Genomic DNA, 21,175 nt, shown 5'->3' on the forward strand with positions numbered 1-21,175 from the left:
AGAGGAAATCAGGTAGTCAAAGACACCTTGACAAGAACCTGTGACCCTTCTGGTTATGAGATTTTGACTGTAACCCCCAAGGCCAGGGCCATTACATGATCGTGGGGGGGGGGGGGGAGAAATGCCCTTACGTGTCATAGAGGGTGAGTTTTCAGGATCCCATGCATAATTTGCCGCACATTCTAAGAGACGGGAGCAGCCTCTGTGTTTTGGTTTAAAAGAAGACAAAATTTTCACGTACCAATCAAGCATTGAGAGGCCTGCTGCGAGCATGGTGTACACGGTAGACGCAAACTCCCAGCTCCTTTGCAACAACATGCAGGCAACAGTCTCACACACACACCCTTAGAAGTACCACACAGGTGTGTGCGTGCATGCATGAGCACAAACACACGAAACACCCGCCCTTTACTGAAGAGGCTCCCTGAATTGAACACTGGTCGTCTTTATTCCTTCAGACTCCTGCACCCACTATTTAAACTTCTCCTTGGTTCTCTCACTCCTGTCCGAAGCCTTCCGTCTCCTCGATGGCAAACATCAGCTTCTCCTTCATTTGCTCGTAGCTCTTATAGGGTGGCAAGTCCAGTCTGTTGAAGCTGGGCAAGCAGAATAAAAATTTCAGCATGACATTGGACTTATTCTCTTCAATGGTTTATTCAAGGTAAAACCTATTTTAGAAACAACCAAATGAGCATCATACAAGACTTTGGTTTGATCTTTTAAGAACAACATTCTCATTATACCCATAAAGCTTTGTCTTAAGAGGTCTTTTCTTGTAGCTGATTGGGATTATGCCCCCCCTTATGACAACTAACCAAGCAAACAAACCAAATTCAAGCAAGAAACGCTACAGCTTCCAGCAATAAACTGCCACAAACAGGCTCAGTGGGACCATAACTTAGTTAAGTAACACTAATAACTTCCTGGGTTTGAACCACACAGTTATTAGCATGAACTCACCACGTGTGACTTCTGGGAAGCCAGTTTTCTTTTCCCACCTTCTCAATACAGAACTTCTGTGGACCGTTGCTTCCTGTAAAGTGAAGCACAGGTCAGTAGGAGCAAAATGATCACAGTTAATTTAACACACCATCACTGGTATGACATGTACTGAAATGAAAAATTTAAAAAACAGAATAAAACTCTGTCTGTGTTCGAATGAGGTTTGGAGCATGATCCAGACACAGGTCTAGATACGCATTTCATCTGCATTTGGAATTAAAATGCCAACATTAAAACGATATTGCTGATTATTACCCATAAGGTCAGCAAAGCCTCCTACTGGCAGACGACAGGTACCGGTGACAAACTGCAGCAGCCTCATCCTCTTCTCATTGTCCATCTCCTTAATAAACTGCAGGACACAGTCATATGCTGTTTAAAACACTTGTCACAAGAAAACATTTAGATTAAATGAGTTCAGACTAAGATAAACAGCATCATAAAAAAGAAAAATGAGTGGGCTGTTTTTAAATAGTTATATTTAGTGTGCACCAAAGGCGAATTTTGCATGGCCCAAAAAATGCAAACTTCTTTTTTTGAATTTGTCAGAAAGGTATGAACCTGAGATTCTCTATTTGAAGGTGCTGCATAACATAATTCACACATTTAAGTATCAATCCAAATGTTTCGTACAGGTTCTGACTGACTTATTCTTCAACATGTAATACCACTAAAGAATTAGAATGAAAATCATCAATATATAGATAAAGAAACTGAGAAGAAAAGAACACATTAAGGCTACACAGTATATTCATTTGGACTTGTTCAGTAATTAAACTGTTCTTTCTCATGCCTGTAATGTCTCTGTAAAAAAAAGCTGACTACTGCTGGTGCACACTGACCTGCCAGAACCACATGATCTGTTTGCTGCTTCGAGCGTAATGTCTGTAGATGGTGTTTCTTTGCCAGTCTGCCAGGTCGATCTCCTGCATACCACACAGCATCACCTGTAACAGGACACAAGTTATTAATATTAAAATAATTATTTTATTCGTCTAGAAAAAGTCATAATGCAGCATGTAAATGATGGAGCTTCCAGTTCATCCATACCTCAAGCTCTTTAGCATCGAAGTACTGCAGGTACTGCTGAGGGAGGACCTCGTTGAAGCCTTCAAAGAAAGCCTGAGTCTGCTCCTCCACTCCTCTGGACAGCCTCCACTCTGCGACCAGCCTGCAGGGGGAGACAGAGAACACGCACACATATTTCACTCCACCTCATCAAAACACTAAGACTACATTATTCATTGTGGTTCACTATGTGCTATATTTTTAGAAAACTACATTGAGGCCTAGGAACTGTGTGGTCACAGAGTAAGATGAGATATAATCTACTGCGTGGATTATAATGTACTGAATTAAAAAGGCAGAATGAAAAATGACTGAATCATATAACAAAACCGACCTGATGTACTCCTCCTTGTTCTCCTCTGTGACTTGGATGTCTCCTCCCCCTGGTTTCAGCTCATGGGTGGAGATTTCCCCCAGGATCTCTTTGTCAACGGAGAAGAACATCTCCAGCCCGCACTCCTCAATGTCATTATCCCTAAAGAGTGGGACAGACAATTACAGCACCACTGTTAAAACACTGTCCATCATCCATTCATAAAACATTGTAGACTAGAAAAAAATGGGTTTTTAAACTCCCATTTTTGCAAATTGTTTAATTTCGATTGCCATGTCCGCCAAACAGAGGGGCACCGAACTATGAGGACCTTGATAGTGCATTTTGTACTGCTCTACGTGCTATAATGGGACCTGCTATAACACAGACGGGAACTCGGGTCTAAAACCATACTTTAACTACACCTGCCATTTTTTTGGCAAGTTCAAATACAAGTTGAACTCACTGACAACTGCTAAGCTCCATTAGCACCAACTAACTATATCATGGGTGGTATTTTATTTTATTAATCTGTTTTTGGATTTACAGATCAGTCCCTGTATTCTGGATGGGTGATACATGGGGGATGTTTGGCCATGTTCTGGAGGAGCAGACAAAGGCAGAGCTGTGCCTCTTCCTTCCTGATACTGAAGGACCTACCAACATTCAAATCCACTCCAGCCAGTCAATATCAAACTTAAAACTGACTTCAACTGAATGCAGACCGTAGTGGGTGAAATGTGTGTGGTGGTGGTGACATCAAACTTATAAAAAATCATTTTAAAAACTAAAGCGTGGTGTGCTGCTTGTGCCCTGAGTAATTCCTTAAAAGACAGCCCAAACAGATTAAGACTGCTTGAGCTGCCTATCCTATTCAAGAGACTGAGACAATGTGATTGATTAATTATTGTCACTTCAGCTGAATCAAATGGATCCCGATCCTATCTTGTGTTAATGTATTTACTAGATGACGGCTTCAACAGTTGCCTCACTCGTTAAATGTATGACTTTTTTTTCTCAAGCTTAATGTGATAGTTGAATAACTCATTTCCTCTGACGTTAGCAAAAAGGCAGTTTTCATTTCAGGTGAGTTGACCCGCCTCTGCTGCTGAAATGAACTTCCTTTTCAGCAGTGTTTCCAAAAATAGCCCTGTTGCTATAAAGTCTGAACCATTTTGAAAAGGTAACACTCAAAATGAAACGATCGAGACTCAACCTGGATTTGCATTTTGTGACTCAACAACTCTGAGATATCAGGAAATTACACCATCTACCAACACTATCATATCACATTTGGCAAGTTGGTAAAAACTAGTCTGAGTTTCACTTAAACGTTCAAAGAATGAAATACACAACCATTTTAGCAACAGAGATATACAGGGGAGGTGCACAACAGATGTACAATATAAGGCCATCAGTCGTGTTTTTCATGATTACAGAACAAGAAAGGTCTAAATTGCTTAACTTGCTTAACTCTCAAAGTGCCATCTGCATGGCTCTGTGTACTCACTTGATCCACATGAGGGAGTTGTAGAACTCTGGGTCTATTGACTCCAGGTCTTTGAGGGCCAACGGCTTGTTTAGGATGCGCTTGTAAAATGGCAGTGAGAAACCAGTGTCGATGAACTTGCCATGGAAAAGAGCCTGAGGGAGAATAACACATGCTGCTTGATTATTGTTTGATTACATTTCTTTCAGAAGTTGCTGTGCAGGAAATTCTTCTCTGTGCAGTACAAACTTACAATCATCTTTTATTACCATAGTTATTCATACAAATCAACACATTCAAAAATGACTTACCATGGCAATGAAGCGTCCTATGAACTTGAAATACTTGAGGTGGTCAGGGTTGATGTAGGAAGCAGGGTTGATCTGGAGACAGTAGTTATCTTTACCGGCATACTCAAACAGGCAGTACATGGGGTTCAGAACCTCATGGGAGAGCAGGAAGAACCACTCCCTGTAAGACAGGACACCAAAGTAATGAGAATCGGGCAGTACCACATAGCTAACTAGCTAACAAGCAATTATGCTGGAGATGTAGCAGTAAAGATAATTACTGCTAATGAATTAAGCAGGAAAAACTCAAAATCTCTGGTAAGACAGGTTACAAAATAAGTTACAAATGTCCAAATAATCATCCAGAGGAGTTACTAATGGACCAGTGTATCTATCTATTTCAGATTTACAGTCATATACGTTCAGCCATGTTCTAACTTACCTGGCGACGCCGCCGTAGTCGAGGCCTTCTTCTCCAGGGAAGATAATCCATAGTCTCCTTCGCAGATCTTGAGCATTGAAGCTCATTATCTAAAATAGAGACAATATATTGATAGATTCATTGTGTAATGACTGTATGATGGAACAGTAGCTTAGTGTACCAAGTACAGTTTCTCTCAACTGTTTAAGCACATAAACAAAGTTAATCTATGGGGAAGCTGTTCTCTACATGTCTCTGCCATGAAGTCCTCACAGCAACATGGAGGCTCTGTCCTCCCTCTTGGTCCACCTCTCCCTCTGACCAAGCACATCACATACAGAATACATTCACATCCTCTCCTCTGTATGAGAGGGCTGTTTAACCTCTCTGAGTTTTGTCCTGTCCAGATCAGTGACCGTAGTGCCTGCGTAAATCTCAGTTTCAGACCCTGTGTGTAAGTGAGTTTGATTAATGACAGCTGAGGAGTTGCACCGAAAACACACGTGAGAACTGCACACAACATTTTAAAAATCATGATTTTCTTTCAACGTTGTGCAAAAGCAACCGAGAAAAACGGTTAAGTGTGGCATGTAGCAGGTTTGGTTCCTTCAGTCTGCTTCTTAAATTTAATCCCTGCACTTATTCTGTGTTACTGTGACATTAAAAAATGCAGTCCTTTTTTAGTTACGTTAAAGTTCAGAAACTGACCTTTGAATGTCTTAATACTGCAACATGGAAGTTAATTTAGAACCAGGTAAAGATAGTATATAAAGCTGAATAAAGGGGCCCAAATCAAAGTCCAATTAATGGCAAGTTAATACGAATAGGGAAAAGGTAATAAGAGATATTATGAGATATTCCCTAAATAAGGCAAGAGGTTATGTTGTACCTCCATCCCTGTGCACTAAGAATTTCCTATTTTAAAAGAAAGTCTTTATTAACTGCAGTAAAAACATGGAGAAAACTGACCTTAAGTTTGCATAATCTAAAACATTTTTACACTTTTAAAAAGACCAGCATGTACCCCATTGTTGATTGGATTTAGGAGATAATTACACAGATTTTGAATTCAACTCGAAAAGTGAAAAAACTCACAACATGACTTAGGTAGCATGGTAAAGGTAGAGTAAGTGTATCCTAAATAGCAAAGAGTTGAGTGAGCTCTGTGTGACAGCGGGTCGCTTTACCTGCTGGAAGGAGTCCTCAAACAGGGTTTTTCTGGTTACCGTGATCTTGATGTGTTGAGGCATTGAAAGTTGCTGGAGATAAAGGAAACAGAAGCATTTAGGGGACAAATGTGCCAGCTCATGAGTCATTCAAATTCAAACACACAAACACTAGTATTATTTACTACTTTATAAATGATGGGTATCATTAGTTAGAGGTATTATTCTTCTTAGTAACATCATTTCTGTATATTTATGGTGAAAAAATGTGACAAAAATCTGCAGAATACAAACTCACTCTACAGAATCGGCATGCTCATCCTCCTCTCTTGAGGTTTTCTAGAGGATAACAGTGCCAGTGCTATGGCTAAAGCCTGTTTATCAGTCTGCTTGATTTTCAAAGTGTGGCACTGATGGATGACACAAATTGAAGCCATGTCTCTGATTGCATGTTTTTTAAATTTCTTTCTATTTACATCAAAGCACTATGACTCAAGTTTATACATACAGTGACATAGATTGCACAGTATGACATGAAATTAACCTGCAAAATGATTGCTATCGCACAGAGTATAGGCAACATAAGGCAACTGGATTGTGCAACTGTGTGCCACAAAACACTCAAGACTCTGCGGATTGTTATTCTGAGGGGTAATTTCTCTCATCAGTTCTTGCTTTGTGGGTGAAGGGGTGCCAATCAGTGCAATTACAAGCTTTAGTCCTCCAATGGTATATGAGTGCTGATTCTTTCTGTATAATATTCAACCACTCAAAATATCTCCTTCCAAATCAGGTATAAATTCAAGCAGTCTCCTGATGGTTATGGTACCCTTCCTGATTGATACAGCTGGGACAGAGAGCTTTACTTGAGAATAACTAACCGGTGATTCTGTCAAACTGTATACTGTTATGACTCCTACCTGGCACCAGAATCTGAAGTATTGTACTTTGGCCTTGAAGTCTCGAACGTAGGTGATCTGAGGTCCGTTTTCACTGTGAGGGAAGCAGAGATATACATGTTTTAATATCTTAAAGCATATTAAATATGAACTTGTTTTTATCCCACAATGATATAAATACTGTGTTTTTTTTAATTATCTGAAGGTGATATTTGTTGCTGTTTTCAAGTCTCTCCCATTTTTGATATGATTACAAAACATATTATAGTACACAAGGGTGTATTATGTAAAGACTGTTTGCCCAGTATGCTACTGATCCTCACATTCTTATCTCCATTCACCAAACTGGTTTTTCCACCACTGGAACCAAACCAAAGCTATTATTCTCAAGTCATGTTACGCTCACAAATCATTATCATGAATCAGCTGAGGGGTTTCATCTGTGAGACTGACAGAATGAGAGGAAGAGACTAAGTGACCCATTAGTCATATCAGGATAATACGTCACAAGTTCTAAAAATACAGAACTACAGTACCTGTTAGAATAGAGCTACCTGGTGCTGTATGCTGAATAATGCTTAATAAAGTAGTAAAGAAATACTTTGGGTTGATGAAACATTCCTATTAGCATCAAGTATAATATAGTATAAATAATAGAAGCTGATTCATTGATAACATTATGATACCAGCTCTCTGTCTGGAAACACACATCACTCAAGGCATAATGGTTACAAAGGACCTCATAGTATATATGCTTTACTCTTTAATATCTGCTGATCATTGACCAAGCTCAAATTACTTGACGCCTCTAGATGTTACAAAGTAATACTGTTATGTAATTCTACAATCTCAAGATTATGAGGAAGTAGTAAACAAAATGGTGGAGGACATACAGTGAGGATTTTCCAGTGCGAGGGTCGATGTAGGTGGTCGTTCTCCTGTTGTGGTCTACGAAGTAGGGAATACCGTCTACAGTGAACCTCATCTCCCAGCCCTCTGGAAGTGGCTTATCATTCAGCAACCTAAGAAATGAGATTACATCAACGTTTAGTGATGGATTGTTTCAAGGGAACTCATTTATGTCATATACAAGGATAGGGCATTTACATTTTGAACTGATATGCAGATTATCTGAAATGACCGTAGTGGAATATGCAAACACACACACAAACTTACCCCTGTGTTCGTGGGTCCTCCCACTGTGTTGTCCGCGTAGGGTGATGTACAAAATAAACTCTGCCATTTGTGTCAGTCCTCTTCTCTGAAAAGACACAGTTACAATCAGTTACTCGACTGTTCAACTTGTATTAACAGGCATTGGAGGTTTGGAGGGATTTTATAATGCCTACATATTGGAATCACCCACTTTCTGTATGAAAAAAGTTTGTTTTATTTTACAATTTGAAGTGACACCAACTACTTTATTTGTAAAACAAGGTACATTCTCCAGTGTTGTATGTCGTTATGGATATTTTACCCAGTAAATGTATCTGCCACAACCAAAGATATACCATTGTATACTGTATATACCACTGTATATCAACAGGGCTGTAAGACAGGAAGCCAGCACAGAAACTAACAGTCCCTGAGGTAGATCAAGGTCCACTATTGCCCAAAGGCCCCAGAAGAGGATAATCAGATTGTGTAATAGTCAGATTAGTGCACAGATCGAGCGATAAATGCAGTATAGGTTGAGAAAAGCATGTTTTTGGTGCCCAGGAAGACATTTAAGATAGCCTTTCCCGATGAGTACAATCATGTAATTGCACCTCTCTACAGGATTTAAATGTTATATTTAACTGTCTTGTATATTCCATTACACCATGGTTTACGTGAAAATGTGTGTGATCCCTGGGATGTTTTTATAATTGCAGAGGTGGACCACCTTTAAGCTACAACTCTGACTCACACAGGTTTTGGAAATCATTGTTGAAAGCTTATCTTAAACAAACTTCTTGATCAAGTTCTGAAAGGAAAAGTAATGTGGAGTACTTTAACACACATTAGTGCGATAAAATAAAAAGTCTCACAGGTCTGTGCATTTAAATTGAAAAGCCTTAAAGATCTTACCCCATCCGTGCGGCAGAGGCCCGAGAGGATCAAACTCCTTATTCTGGGTGGCTGAGACCTGGTCTTGTAGCTACACAGCAGAGAATCAGAATAATTCATATGACTCAAAAAGCACTTAAAGGACAACAACAGTGTTTGTATTTGTGACCTGATGCACAATCAAACAAATGGAGTTACTTTGGTTTAACAGGACATATTATGAGGGTAGAGTCAGATGTAAAGACAAATATCAGCTTGAACCAAAGTAACATCTTTAAACCAGTTGGTTGTTTGACAATCGATAGTGTTTCTCATTAACAGTAATGTCACAAACATAAACATGTTACTGCAGACTATGTAAAATGCTTTAACTGAACTATAATCCTGAGCTACCTATTAACAGCAACTGGGTTATGGGTACATTTATTGAAGTGTCAGCATTAAGCAAAGATTTGGATCTTTCAAAACTCACTTTTCAGCAAAAACTTTTTGCAACGCTCATTTTCTTAAACTAGGGGAGGTGAGTCACCATGTTCCAGTTTATTAACACCCACAGCATCACATTACAAAGAGGAAGTCTCACCCCAAAGATGAATCTCTGGTTGAACTGCTGCATGGCGCCCTGCAGCTGGCTGCGCTGGTGCTGCCACTGCTCATAGTTACGCACCGTCTCCATTGTGGGGCGCTGCCACGTGGTGGTTCGCGTGATGTGATCAACAAAGTAGACCCGCCCCATCTGGTCTACGCGACGCTCCCAGCTGAAAACAAATGAAATGGGGGAAGACAATGGGGAATAGGGAGAAAAAAAAAGAGTGATTATAGGAAGACTGGCTAAAAACATAGGACTCTTAAAGCACTGTTACACCAATGAATCTATCTCAGTGTTACTAAGAGGTTACTGGATTTAAAAAAAAGCTACATTTTGTATAAAACTAGGTCTATCTTCATACTGAAACACAAACTTTGCCTTAATTTACACTAAGGCCCTTGTATCAAAGGAATTTGGAGAGTGAGACTCCTTTGCATGTTGTAATTTTGGCAGTAAACAGAAGCCTTCCATGAAAGATAAACTAAATACACTCTCCTTTGTAAGGTAGTTAAAAAGATACCCTGTAGAGTTATATGTCTACATTCAATGGTTCTCATCAAGATGCATTGGGTATCTTGAAAAAAGGTTTGTCAAATATAAAAAAACAACTAGGATTAGTATTGTATCATGAAACTGTGATCCTCATACATGTGCACCCTTGTGCTCATGCAAATAGAGCACAAGATGCAAACAAAACAGGAACTCTGCAGGAAGTTACTGATGAAATGCAATGCTGCCTTATTAAAAGCGTCAGCTAAATAAATGTAATGTAAAGTAAATAATATACCAGGATCTTAAAATATGGCATATTGTTTAAAATGGGGACATTGTCTTATTTGAGCTACTAATAAAATTTAAAAGGAAAATACTATCTGTATCCAACAAGAGAAAGATCAAAGGGCAAGGAGTTTTTTACCCAGGGGGCAGTGGTTCAGGGCGCTCCCATGTTGTTCTCTTTTCCACGTGATCGACAAAATACAACCTGCCGTTCTGATCCACCCGCTGCTCCCACCTAAAATAAAACAGCGGCAATAAAATTGAGGACATTAGGTAATGGTGCACGGCTCTGACCATTTAGGTTATCTATGGATTTGAAACAGCTAGCACGGCATGACTCATCCCGCTATGAAAGCCAGCAAAGAGCCGGCGAAGGTCACAGTGTTGTGACAATGACGACACTAAAACAGCGCTAATGATGGTGAAGATAATAGAGTGTGTTAGTCACAACCACAATACAATTGTAACATACTCTCAGATGTAATGTTCAGACACACCTGTGCGGTTTTCTACTGTCAAAAACATTTCTCTACCTTCACATTTGTCACTTGTGCCTGCATTCTTTACTGCTATGTTTTTGTTTTTTTAAATATCTCTGGATTTCAGTGGTTTGATGTGAAATCTAAACCAACCAGTAATACCACTTCATTGTTGTCGTCACACACACTTCCTTTTATGTATATATGGCTTCAGGAACACAAATGCTCACTAAACCATGCCTCACTGCTGTATTTTTGTTGGGCTGAGGTAAAGGTTAGCCCAGAGTTGTACAGACTTTTTGCTCAAAGATGACCCAGTTTCTTTGCAACGCACTAATCCTACTCCGAGTGATTAATCAATTCTTCTCTTCTTGAACTTTCTTTGGTGTAAGTTTGTGTTTTTTGAAGCTTATTCTGTTCCTTTGTTCTTTAAAAAAAAGCAGCAAAACATATAAGCAGCTTTGGCACTACAATACTATTACTGCTGAGCATGACAGTGGAAGATCAGATAATACTTTTAAGTCACTCTTTCGTACTAGTGACACATTAGCCTGAATTGATGAAATCTGTGCCCCAAATAATCTTCTGCAAAAGACAACAAAATCAGAGCTGACCCAGGGGGCAACGGTCCAGCGTTGACAGCGGGGACCCTGGGCGTGACAGCAGTGGTGTTGCTGCTGGTTGGCTGTCTGGTTGCTGCAGCTCCAGAGCTGGACACTGATGTGGCTGAGCCTGCTGATGGACTTGAGTCTGGGGCTGATGAGGGTCCTGAGGCCGGCGTTCGCACGGGTGTTTCGGAACCTGACTGACCATCGCTGCCATCAGCCGGTGCAGAGCCGTTGCTGGAAGATGCTGAGGAAAGCATCAGATGTCACAGAGTTAAATCACAAAGAAAAAGAAACCCGTTTTTAAGGTGGGCTGGCTTTGCTGCTTGAGCTGGCAAAGGAACAAAAGTAGAATTCACGAAAGGCCAATTTCTCTCTTCACAGACCAAACACTGACACATTTCGGTCCAATTGTTGGTGCTGTTGCAGTGTTGCCTCGTGTGACTATGACTCATATCAAAGCAAATACAAAAAATGTACGCGAGTCGGGCCAAGACCTGACTCGCTATTTAGCCTCATGGTAAATGTTTGACATTGATTAGATCCTGACAAGAAGAGCACTTGACTTTTGTTTTCCTCCTGTACTAACATGAAAAGTGTCTAGTAACAGTACGTATGTCTGACCTGGAGAAGAGGTGGGTCTGCGGGGGGTTGGAGGGGGAGGTCTGGAGGGCCTGGGTGGTCGGAGAGGCCTCGAGCTCCCTGACGACACCGAGGGAGACCCTGTGCTGTTCACTGACCTCTGGCCGCTGGGAGAAGACCTGTGCTCTACGACGTCCACAGCTGGAGAGCTGTCTCGACTCCGCCTGTGAGGAGGAAGGGTGGATCAGGATAAACAAAGCTGTAAAAAAACAAAACAAACAGACACTGGAAATGCGACACAAGTGAAACTCGACTCTACTGAAAATGGGAAAAGATACTGTACTTTATGGCATGATCCCCGTTTGGTTGCGATTCCCCATTTGATTTACCTGAAGTAAAAACACACAACATAAATGAAGCAGAAATTTGTGTTCACAATCAAACACAGAAATCTTTGATCTAATACGAGTGTACTAAACCCAGTTGATTTGCCTCATTATCCCACATTCTTGAACTGTAAGCTATTTGGAATTGGTACTGACAGAAAGGAAATCATTTTTAAATGTGCTCATTTCCTGTTTTCCCAGGATTTGGTTTTGACCAGACAAGGACCAGACTATTTTTAATTTTTTTTTTTTTTTTTTTACAGCTGAAATGAAACAAACGGTCTGCATGCGTTCGGGCTTATGGCTCTGCTGTGACTCACTGTGATGGTCAGCCTCGGCCGTGGCAAACATCTCGGGGTCCACAGTCATGCCGTCAAGGCAGACAGACAGATCTCCCACCACGTCTGACTGGTCTCTGTCTGCACACAGCTGTAAGGTCTGCACCACCTCAGAGACTACATTGAGACAACAAAAACACAAGATGGTCAGAGTAGGACAATGACAACTGAAATATGTCGCCTGATGATGCAGGCAGTCTTTGAGTCAATCAGTGGCTACATGCATTTTCCCCTTTAAATTTCATGAAAGCTAAACCAGCGATATACAGCAGGAGTTCAAAATAGACTCCTAACATTAAAAAATAAGTTGAAAAGTTAAAATTTTTGCCAAATGCCAACTCGATTGTATATTTTTGTCACCGCTGAACAGCCATACCAGTAGCCTTTTACTTGGCTCAGTGCAGAGAGACATTACAGTTATCTAAATAAATGACAGAAACAAGACACCACCATTCGATCTGCTGTTCCTGTTCATGCTGAATGTTGCTCTTGCTGGGATAATCAGGAGCTCATTTATAACAAAGACAAAACACATTCAAATCTACAAGTCATTTAAATTAAAAACTTATAGGGATCAGTGTGTATTACGCTGCCCTCACACTGACCATCAATCAGCTTTTGACATGTGATTTGTACCCAGAGTTCTCTGTCATTAGCACTGCTGGACAGGGCCATGCATAAAACATGACCAGGAAGGGACTGAATGGAGTCTTTATGAGAAACAAACCAAAGACAAACAGCCCAAAAATCATGACAAAAAACAGCAGCCTCGTTCGGAAATGTTAAGTGGAGCACCTCGTTTATTTTGTATTCAAAAGTCTAATAAACCACATCTGTAAATGCTTTATATGCCCTCTGTATTTTGGAGGGGTTTGTGATAGAGGCCACCAGCTGTTTCTACATTTTGTTTGACTACTGCGACACAGATGCATCGAGCCGTACCACACCAGATTGATACAAGATATGTATTTTGCCAAAACCTCGGGTGCGCAGGAAGTGGTGCATTTCGCTGTTGAAGTGATAGCCATGACAACTGAACAGACAAAAACTTCCACCTTGAGAAACTCAAATGTCAAAGAAAACAAAGGAAACACAACCCACATTATCTGACAACCAAACTAAACCAACCAAAACATTTTTAAGGCACAAAAAAAAGATCATATTGATGCTTTATTTATGTTAGTGAAGCTATTTACTCATTTTAGACACTAGGAATACATCGACTACCCACATTGCAGACTGCAGATAACCAAACATTTCTAAACAAGTTTTTGAATTAATGTCATCTAGGATGTCTGTAAACATAACATCAAGTGTGTCAATGTCAATGAAATGTTAGTGTTTCTGCACACAGAAACACGGACATCCTGAGGGAGCTGGCTTGAACTGTTGTGAAAGTAACAGCAAAATTGAGTGTGTGTCATACACTCACTTTTCATGTCATTAGACTTGAGCGTGTCACTGACGTCCAGCGTGGCCATGCCTAGCAACACGTCTGACTTCAGGGTCTGGTGGCTCCACACCCGGAACACCAGTTTGCTGAATGGAGTCACGATCCTGTTGAAACAAATGAATTAGTTGAAACGTGCAATGCGTCGATGCTTTTGGATGGATACCTGCTCTTGCCCACTGAGGATCTGATTTAAGAAAGCTCTCTAGGATCTAACTATCGAGACTTCATAATCTCCCATGTGAGCTTTATTTCCTCTTTTTTCAGCAGGAAACTGGTAATCTGCTATTCCCTCAATAACAATTTACAAAAGGAGAACAAATGTTGCTTTATGTCACAGCTCCCACCACCTGACTGTTTACATCACAGTTTATAAGCATTTGGTTTTAAGTTTACTGATACCAACATGGATAAAAAAAAAAAAAGCAGCTGATAATTTGCAGTCCCATCAGCCACTGTGTGAGCAGCAAAGGTCTTGTGGTGAAATCAACCCACAGACAATAAAGTTCAGAAGCTATTCAGGGACAACGAGTATACTATGACAGTTGTTTAGCTAGCACCCTCAGCGACCCCAGGAAAAACACTTGTGGGCACATGGGCTCAGGTCCCATTACATCCCATAGTAAACACTTGTTACATAATAACCCTGCCCCCATGGGTTCCAGAGAAATTGTAGGAGAACTCTATTTTAAGAAGGTGGCCTTGCACAGCAGAAGATCCTGGACAGGCTAAAATTAAGAGGACATCTGATGTGTGAATATGTTGGACTGCAGGAAGTCAAGTGGTGAGAGTGCACTAAGTTTACAGTATATGTTTAGAAACAGGATTCCTGTAATTGAACCGGACCCGCTCTCTCACCGCTGTGTGGCATTTTCCTTATGTGTGCCAACCACTTGGAGATAGCATATCTGTTCTTTAAACTGTACACACACCGTACACACACACCATTATCCTGAACTCAGAGTTACACTACAGACAATATCCTTCCCAAAAAACAAGTCCCAGTGACTCATTCAGAGAGAAAACTGCCGCAGGCAAGACATCTTGATTAAGATCATATGTTAAACCAGCAATTTTATACAATTATAAGAAAGTCTATTTTTGTATGCTTTGGAGAAACTCCTTAAGGTCTAGATAGTTTTCTGAGGAAATGATGATGTGCAATGCCAAATACTTGAGTCAGCAGTTATTTTTCAAGATATGCTTCCTCCTCAAAGCCAAAACTCAGAATAACTACACTGATTTCACTATTAGCAATCTCATGAACAGCCCTCACAGTTTATTACACCAAGACCATCAACAGACTTGCACAAATGAAGTAGATTTTAGCTGTCCTTCACCCAGCAGTACAGGCAGTGTTTACTACAATATGTGCTACATGTGTTTGTATGTTGTCTTTATAACCTTCAAAACAAATCTGAAGGACGACAATATTTTTGATGAGAAACTTAAAGCTGCTACTACTTTTCCTTAAGATGCTTCAACATATCTTGTACTGTATCAATAATGGCTAGTCAGTTAGTTACCTGAACAGCCCGTAATTCAAGAGTTATACTAGGATTGCTGGTACAGTTCCAATCAACCACATAGAGGTAAAACTGAAACTGAAAACAATGTGTGCAAACCCAATAAAAGATGCTCTTGTAAATAACAGTTAGGGTTGTTTTTGAGCTTGCTGGAATAGCAGGCTGGTGAGACTGGTGACATTTCACACAACAGGAAGACTAATAATTAGGGTAAGATGTTTGTCAAAGCTGAGGTAATGGCCTGTATGGTGTTTTCTGCTAACATCAAAACATTAGAATTCACTCCATGTCCTATGCAGCAAATCCCACCATGCAGGCAGCACAGCAGACCGAATATTTGCATTTTAAATACTGTCTGACACATGTCTGGCTGGAGTAAAATCTCTTTTTTGAGTAGCAACAGAATAGTGAAGTTCTGATTATCATGAACATGATCAAACGTCACATAGGGCTGGTAATCCCGGCAAGACTTTGACTCACACAGTGAGCGGCTGCTTCCATTTAGGGCTGTGGGTGTTGTTGCATTTCTCTGTTTTCTTGGACTGGCCGTCGACTGTCACCTCCACATAAGGACTGGGACCAAACCAGTTTTTCTTGTTCTCTTTTAGTTTTGCTGATAGCACTGAAAGAGGGAGAAGGAACCGTGCAGCGGACAGTCAGTCATGTTGGTGCAGAAAGAAAGAGGAAAAGGAAAACAATAACTCAGGAACAAGGAAATACTGTTTACAGCACAATCTTTAAATGAAAAGCAGAACAGGGGAACATGACTGCAATGAAATCTGGATATTACCAGTTGGATAAAACAAGTGCAAAATTGTATTTAGCTGGTGAGGCAGCGGTAGTCAAAATGTCTGGCGATGCAGTGATGGAGGAACATCACTACACAATAAAACATAGGGCAAGGCAAAGAAGACAGGCTAAGTTCTCACAATAGGCTTTTATCACAGCAGACATTTTGACGTCTCACAGTAAGAAAAGCACAGGTGTTACTAATATTATTAACAATGGCTCTGTTCTATTAAAGTGTCCCAATTAGCCATGACAGTGTGACAGTGAGTCAGCATGCACAATATCAGCACCCTGAAACTGAAGCAGCTAAATGGAATGCGGCCATCATTCTATTTTTTATTATTGATTTGTTTCCTTGTTTTACATTAACAATTATCATCATTTTTGAACAGAGGAAGCCTCATGGTCAAAGTAAAACAAGAAATGTTTTATTTGAACTTGAACCTCTGTTCAGTTTGATAAGATGTGAACACTTACCAATGATTTGTAGCTGTGCCTTCATAGGGTAACCGTTGGAAGTGCCCGACTTTGTGACTCCACCATCCATGACATAGGGCTGGGTTGAAGGCCTGCAGCACAGACAACACATCATTAGGGTGGTGACAAATTGGTTAACCCACTGCTGCACATATGCAACACGCATATGAGCTCACTGTATGGTAATTATATTTCGCCAACAACCAGACATCTAAACTAAATTAGCAAGTAAAAAAAACAACAATCAAGGAGTGTATGTGCACCCCTATCTTGCTAATGCTTACAGTAAATAGGTAAACAATAAGTACAATCAAGTTTCAGCTTTATTTATTCTAATAACAGCCAGTTTTTTATTAAATAGTACAATCAAGTATGATACAAACCGATAATACTGACAGCATAACAATCAGCCAGTCACTATTAGAGGCCGACAATGTAGACTTTCAGGCATGACGCATGATATGATATGATATATACTGCTGCCTACATAGATGACATAAATTACGGTCTTCTTCTTGTCTCTGAATTACATCATGTGCACTTCCCATATGTGCACCTGTTCTGCCTGTTTTCATGTAAATTGACTGTGCACAATAGCTGTCATCTCTTTCTGCTTGAAGCATGAACCTGCAATTCATCCGCGGCTTTATTCACAGTACAGAAAAACAGTAAATGATCCAGTCTCATCCAACATAGCTCACTAAGCCCCCACAGTGCCCCATGTAGCCCTCAGCCAGGTGAAATACTGCTAATATGTGAGCACTTACTTCTTTTTCCTTTGGAGGTCAAATGCACTTACTGTAACTCTTTTGGACAGAAGCGCCTGCCAAATGAATGTAATGTAATCTGGAGCGTCAGTTTTAATAGATGGAGAGGCTACATTTGTTACTTGTCTTCCCTTACTGGAATCTATCTTCAACACTGAAACAGTATTATCAGCTGTTGACATTTGAGTTCCAAATAGCAATAGGAGAACAGACTGTCTGTTAACTCAAAACATCAAGTCAAACAAGCTTTCCACTCTGTTTGAGTTACTTGTCAGACCGTCATGTGAAACACACACAACTTGCACTATAACTTCAGGTGGTAAATGGCGACAAGGGTCAGACCCGCAGTCTGTGAAATACTTCTTGTATAAAGTGTTTTTGTCAATTTTTAACTTGTTACTTAACTAACCCAAAACTACTACTACTACTACTACCTGTCCCCATGTTGCTGCTCTGTGGCTGAGGGACAAATACACCTGACTACAAACCAGTAAAGTGTCCACACAATGCTGTCAACAATGCATAAAGACAACAGGTGCTGCTTTGAACAAATATTAACTTTGTATTGTAACCCATCCAACCGACATTATCTCGGTGTACCTGTTCACCACAGGAGGCTGGAGTCAAGTCATCTATTTCTACTTCAGTTAGGGATTCCCTTCATTTTCCAGGAGGCCTCGTGGCAACCCCCCAATAAAAGGGCCACCAATCAGCCGCTATGGTGTGATGACACAGAGAAGACTTTACATCCAAGGCTGCTTTGCTTATTCACAACTCAATGCTGAAGATGACTCTTGTGTCTTTGCCTCTTCTGTGATGGATTGTTCCAGGTACAGTTGTGAATCAAAATGCAAATAAGCTGCACCACTCACAAATGTGTCAATGAAAGAGAGAGAGAAAGGAAAGGGTAACACTGGCACCGGAATCAGGTCCTGTGATCTTTCCTAGAATCTGGTCCGTTACCTCGATGCGGCGTCACTGAATAATGCATGTTCCTCAGTCTATCTCGTCCAGAAGGAGAAAGTGAGGAGCTCCTGGGTAAACTTTCACTTTGGCTACTGCTTCAGTCTCCGTCAATAATTAATTGCAACTGCTGACTTTGCAGCCTCGCCAGCAGGCCGACCGCGTTTTGTAGATGAGGATATTCGTTGAATATTAAACTCTACGATGACCTGCCTTGGATTTTTTAACCAGCTAAAAACACATCTGAACTCAAACTGCACCAGCTGTGCACCTGAACAGCCCACTTTGAGCAATATAACCTCTTTAAAGATCAACAAAATCTCAAAAAACTAAGCCTCATCAGCTATAGGCTGAACTTGCATTCTCTAAACTGGTAACTCCTTGGACTGATTAACACTTGAGATAGACTGTTTACACCGTGACTAAGCAAACAAACAGGTTCTTCTATTATGATGCTTCAAGGAATCAATTACTCAAACATCCATCTGATGTCAGTCACTGTCCACACTTACAGAAGTAACAGTAGTTTTTAACTAATATCTTTACATCTTAATGTAAAATCATTCAGATAATTCATAGGTTGTTTTTGTTTTGAATACACTAGGTCACTGGTGAAAATCCAACTTAAGTGTCGTCTTTCAGGTCAAAGGTCACGTTGGAGATCTTGTGTAATGGATCATTAATAGTCAAAAAACTTCCCATAACCGGAGGGCCACCCTAGAAAACACCCTCCCTGTTTAGTCACCAGCTTACTAAACACTTGATACTCCCTGTAGAGAACCATAGCAGCAGACGGGGACACTACCAGCCTTGCCAACATGCAGATGACTAACAGTTGTGACAAAAAATCATTGTCTCTTCCTCACATAACTACAACTCTCCAAGGAGACAAAACTATGCAGTCAGAACAGCTGCAGGGCATCAACAAACGTGCTCCATAAAGCAATAAACAGTTTATTTAACATTCAACCATTGTGCTTGTATCAGCAAAATATTTCGTTTTGAGTTAGTCCTAATGTTCTATTAGTCTCGTATTTTGTCTCATATAAACTAATAACTTTACCAATGAGCGCGGGAACACTAAACTATATATTGTATTGAGTGTGGCGTACTGTTTCCTCCATATGAGAACAACTGAGGAAAAACAAACACTTTAACTTCAACTCTGCGGGCCAGCATGTGCATTAAGTTAATGACAACGAGCACCTGCTTCAGTCACTATCCCTCTACATCCCCTTTCTAGTTTGCTAGGATAACAAATGTTGGTAAAGATTACATAATTTAATCCAACTAGGACTGGATACCGAGCTAACGCTAACTAGTTAGCCGCACAGTGAAGAACAGTATGTCCTTGTTAGCTAATAACCGGCACTGACGCTAGGCGGTATGTGTGTTTACGGTGGCGGTGTGGTCGCAGGAGTGGCTGGGTAGCGACGTGTTGAATGTCAGCTGGCCACCGGTTCAGTCTGACAGCCAGCTGCCATCCCAGCCGGGCTAACTGCTAGCCTCCTAGCTCGTGTCATCATCATGGCTGGCTGGAAATCCCAAAGTCCAACGACAACGAAGAAACAAATACCGCCGGTGAGAGGTCTAGTTATTGGCTGCCATCACTTACCCGGGTCCGAAGGGAGGCTGTAAAACCAAACTGGTAGCGTTGCAGTGGACTCCCAGCCCTCGGAGTGCAGGATGTTTAGGTTTCAGTCGGGGCTTCACTTCAAGGAAGAAGAAACTTCCACCATCTTCGTAAGCTCACGTCACGTGACCGAAACAAGGTGGGGCGCACGCTCCTGCCCCTTTCCGCTGGGATTGGACCAGAGTCGGAGCAGGACGGACCAATGGACGGCCAGTAAACATGCTGATGCGTTTAAGGTCCTTGTTGCATGTTTGTGAAATAGATTTAAAAGCAGAATAGATTTTGCTGCATTGGAGTTTTTGCACGGGTCCGTCGGCTTGGAGGGGGGGGGCATTGGGCCTCTCCTGAATGAACAAATTATAGTTTAAATGCAGCTTTTAGTCAACAGCAGAAGTTAAAAATGTGTTTTTATCCTGAGTGACCACTCTGTGCTGTCAGTATCCTGCCATAACCTTTGGCTGTCGCTGTCAGTATGCGATTTACAGTGTTGCAACCGTGCCAGTCTTTTACACGATGGTGTGATTAAATCTTACTGTGTACTGTGGTTTTATTGCCTAAATTACAAATACATTGCATGCATTAAGGACCATGATGCAACAGCCTGTCACACAATTAAATGAACTTCATCGGTTCACCGGTCAGTATACTTATAATATACAGTTTTATATTTTATTTAATATAAAAAACCTTTTCGACGATAAACCGGACATAATGTTAATGGTATGCATTCCTGTTATCCTCTCCTTTTTAGATTTTGCTATATGTTATATATTATAGTCCAACTGCCACCAGCTGCAAACAGCAGATGGCACTTTTGTACTTCACAGCAAAATGATTATAGGTTGCTGCTGTAAATCAAGCATTATTTTTATGATCTTCAATCAGGAGATTGACAGTTTACTAAATAATCTAGTAATAATAAATGTTTGTTATATAATCTATGAAATATTAAATTGCTTTACAGTTTACAGAAAACAGTGGCTAAATTCTATCAAATATATAAAAATATGCCTTGATTATGATATTTTCTGTTGCAAAATAAAATAAATGCTGCTTTTTGAATCAATGACTTTGCTCAAGTGTCAAAATATTAAACCGCCGTTTTTTTTATTTATTT

At 40.5% G+C, this 21,175-nt stretch overlaps 1 protein-coding gene across 2 annotated transcripts; it reads right to left on the reverse strand.

Moving 5' to 3' along the window:
- Positions 1 to 429: 429 nt before the first annotated feature.
- On the reverse strand, positions 430 to 20,207 carry itchb (itchy E3 ubiquitin protein ligase b). Of its 2 annotated transcripts, XM_051426517.1 has the most exons (24): positions 20,041 to 20,207; positions 16,696 to 16,787; positions 15,910 to 16,051; positions 13,886 to 14,010; positions 12,436 to 12,570; positions 12,073 to 12,118; positions 11,772 to 11,953; positions 11,157 to 11,394; positions 10,203 to 10,298; positions 9,281 to 9,455; positions 8,719 to 8,788; positions 7,825 to 7,909; positions 7,542 to 7,670; positions 6,670 to 6,742; positions 5,771 to 5,842; positions 4,605 to 4,693; positions 4,184 to 4,343; positions 3,894 to 4,027; positions 2,405 to 2,545; positions 2,053 to 2,173; positions 1,845 to 1,949; positions 1,258 to 1,354; positions 961 to 1,033; positions 430 to 596 (listed from the first exon to the last, which is right to left on the reverse strand). In XM_051426517.1, the coding sequence occupies exons 2-24, from the start codon at positions 16,763 to 16,765 to the stop codon at positions 497 to 499; spliced, it is 2,658 nt and encodes an 885-aa protein (XP_051282477.1). In that variant the 5' UTR covers positions 16,766 to 16,787; positions 20,041 to 20,207; the 3' UTR covers positions 430 to 496. The 2 variants fall into 2 exon arrangements, with proteins under 2 accessions (XP_051282477.1, XP_051282478.1); XM_051426518.1 differs by lacking the exon at positions 15,910 to 16,051 and having other exon boundaries at positions 20,041 to 20,114.
- Between the last annotated feature and the right edge of the window lie 968 nt (positions 20,208 to 21,175).

The sequence above is a fragment of the Dicentrarchus labrax genome, unplaced genomic scaffold (assembly GCF_905237075.1).
Source record: "Dicentrarchus labrax unplaced genomic scaffold, dlabrax2021, whole genome shotgun sequence".
Lineage (NCBI taxonomy): Eukaryota > Metazoa > Chordata > Actinopteri > Moronidae > Dicentrarchus > Dicentrarchus labrax.

Coding starts and splice junctions, on each gene's coding strand:
- itchb (XM_051426517.1), bottom strand. CDS start 16,765: ATGGATGGTGGAGTCACAAAGTCGGGCACTTCCAACGGTTACCCTATG. Junction 2,546..3,893: donor AACTCCCTCATGTGGATCAA/GTGAGTACACAG, acceptor CCCACTCTTTAG/GGATAATGACATTGAGGAGT. Junction 1,950..2,052: donor TCGATGCTAAAGAGCTTGAG/GTATGGATGAAC, acceptor GTCCTGTTACAG/GTGATGCTGTGTGGTATGCA.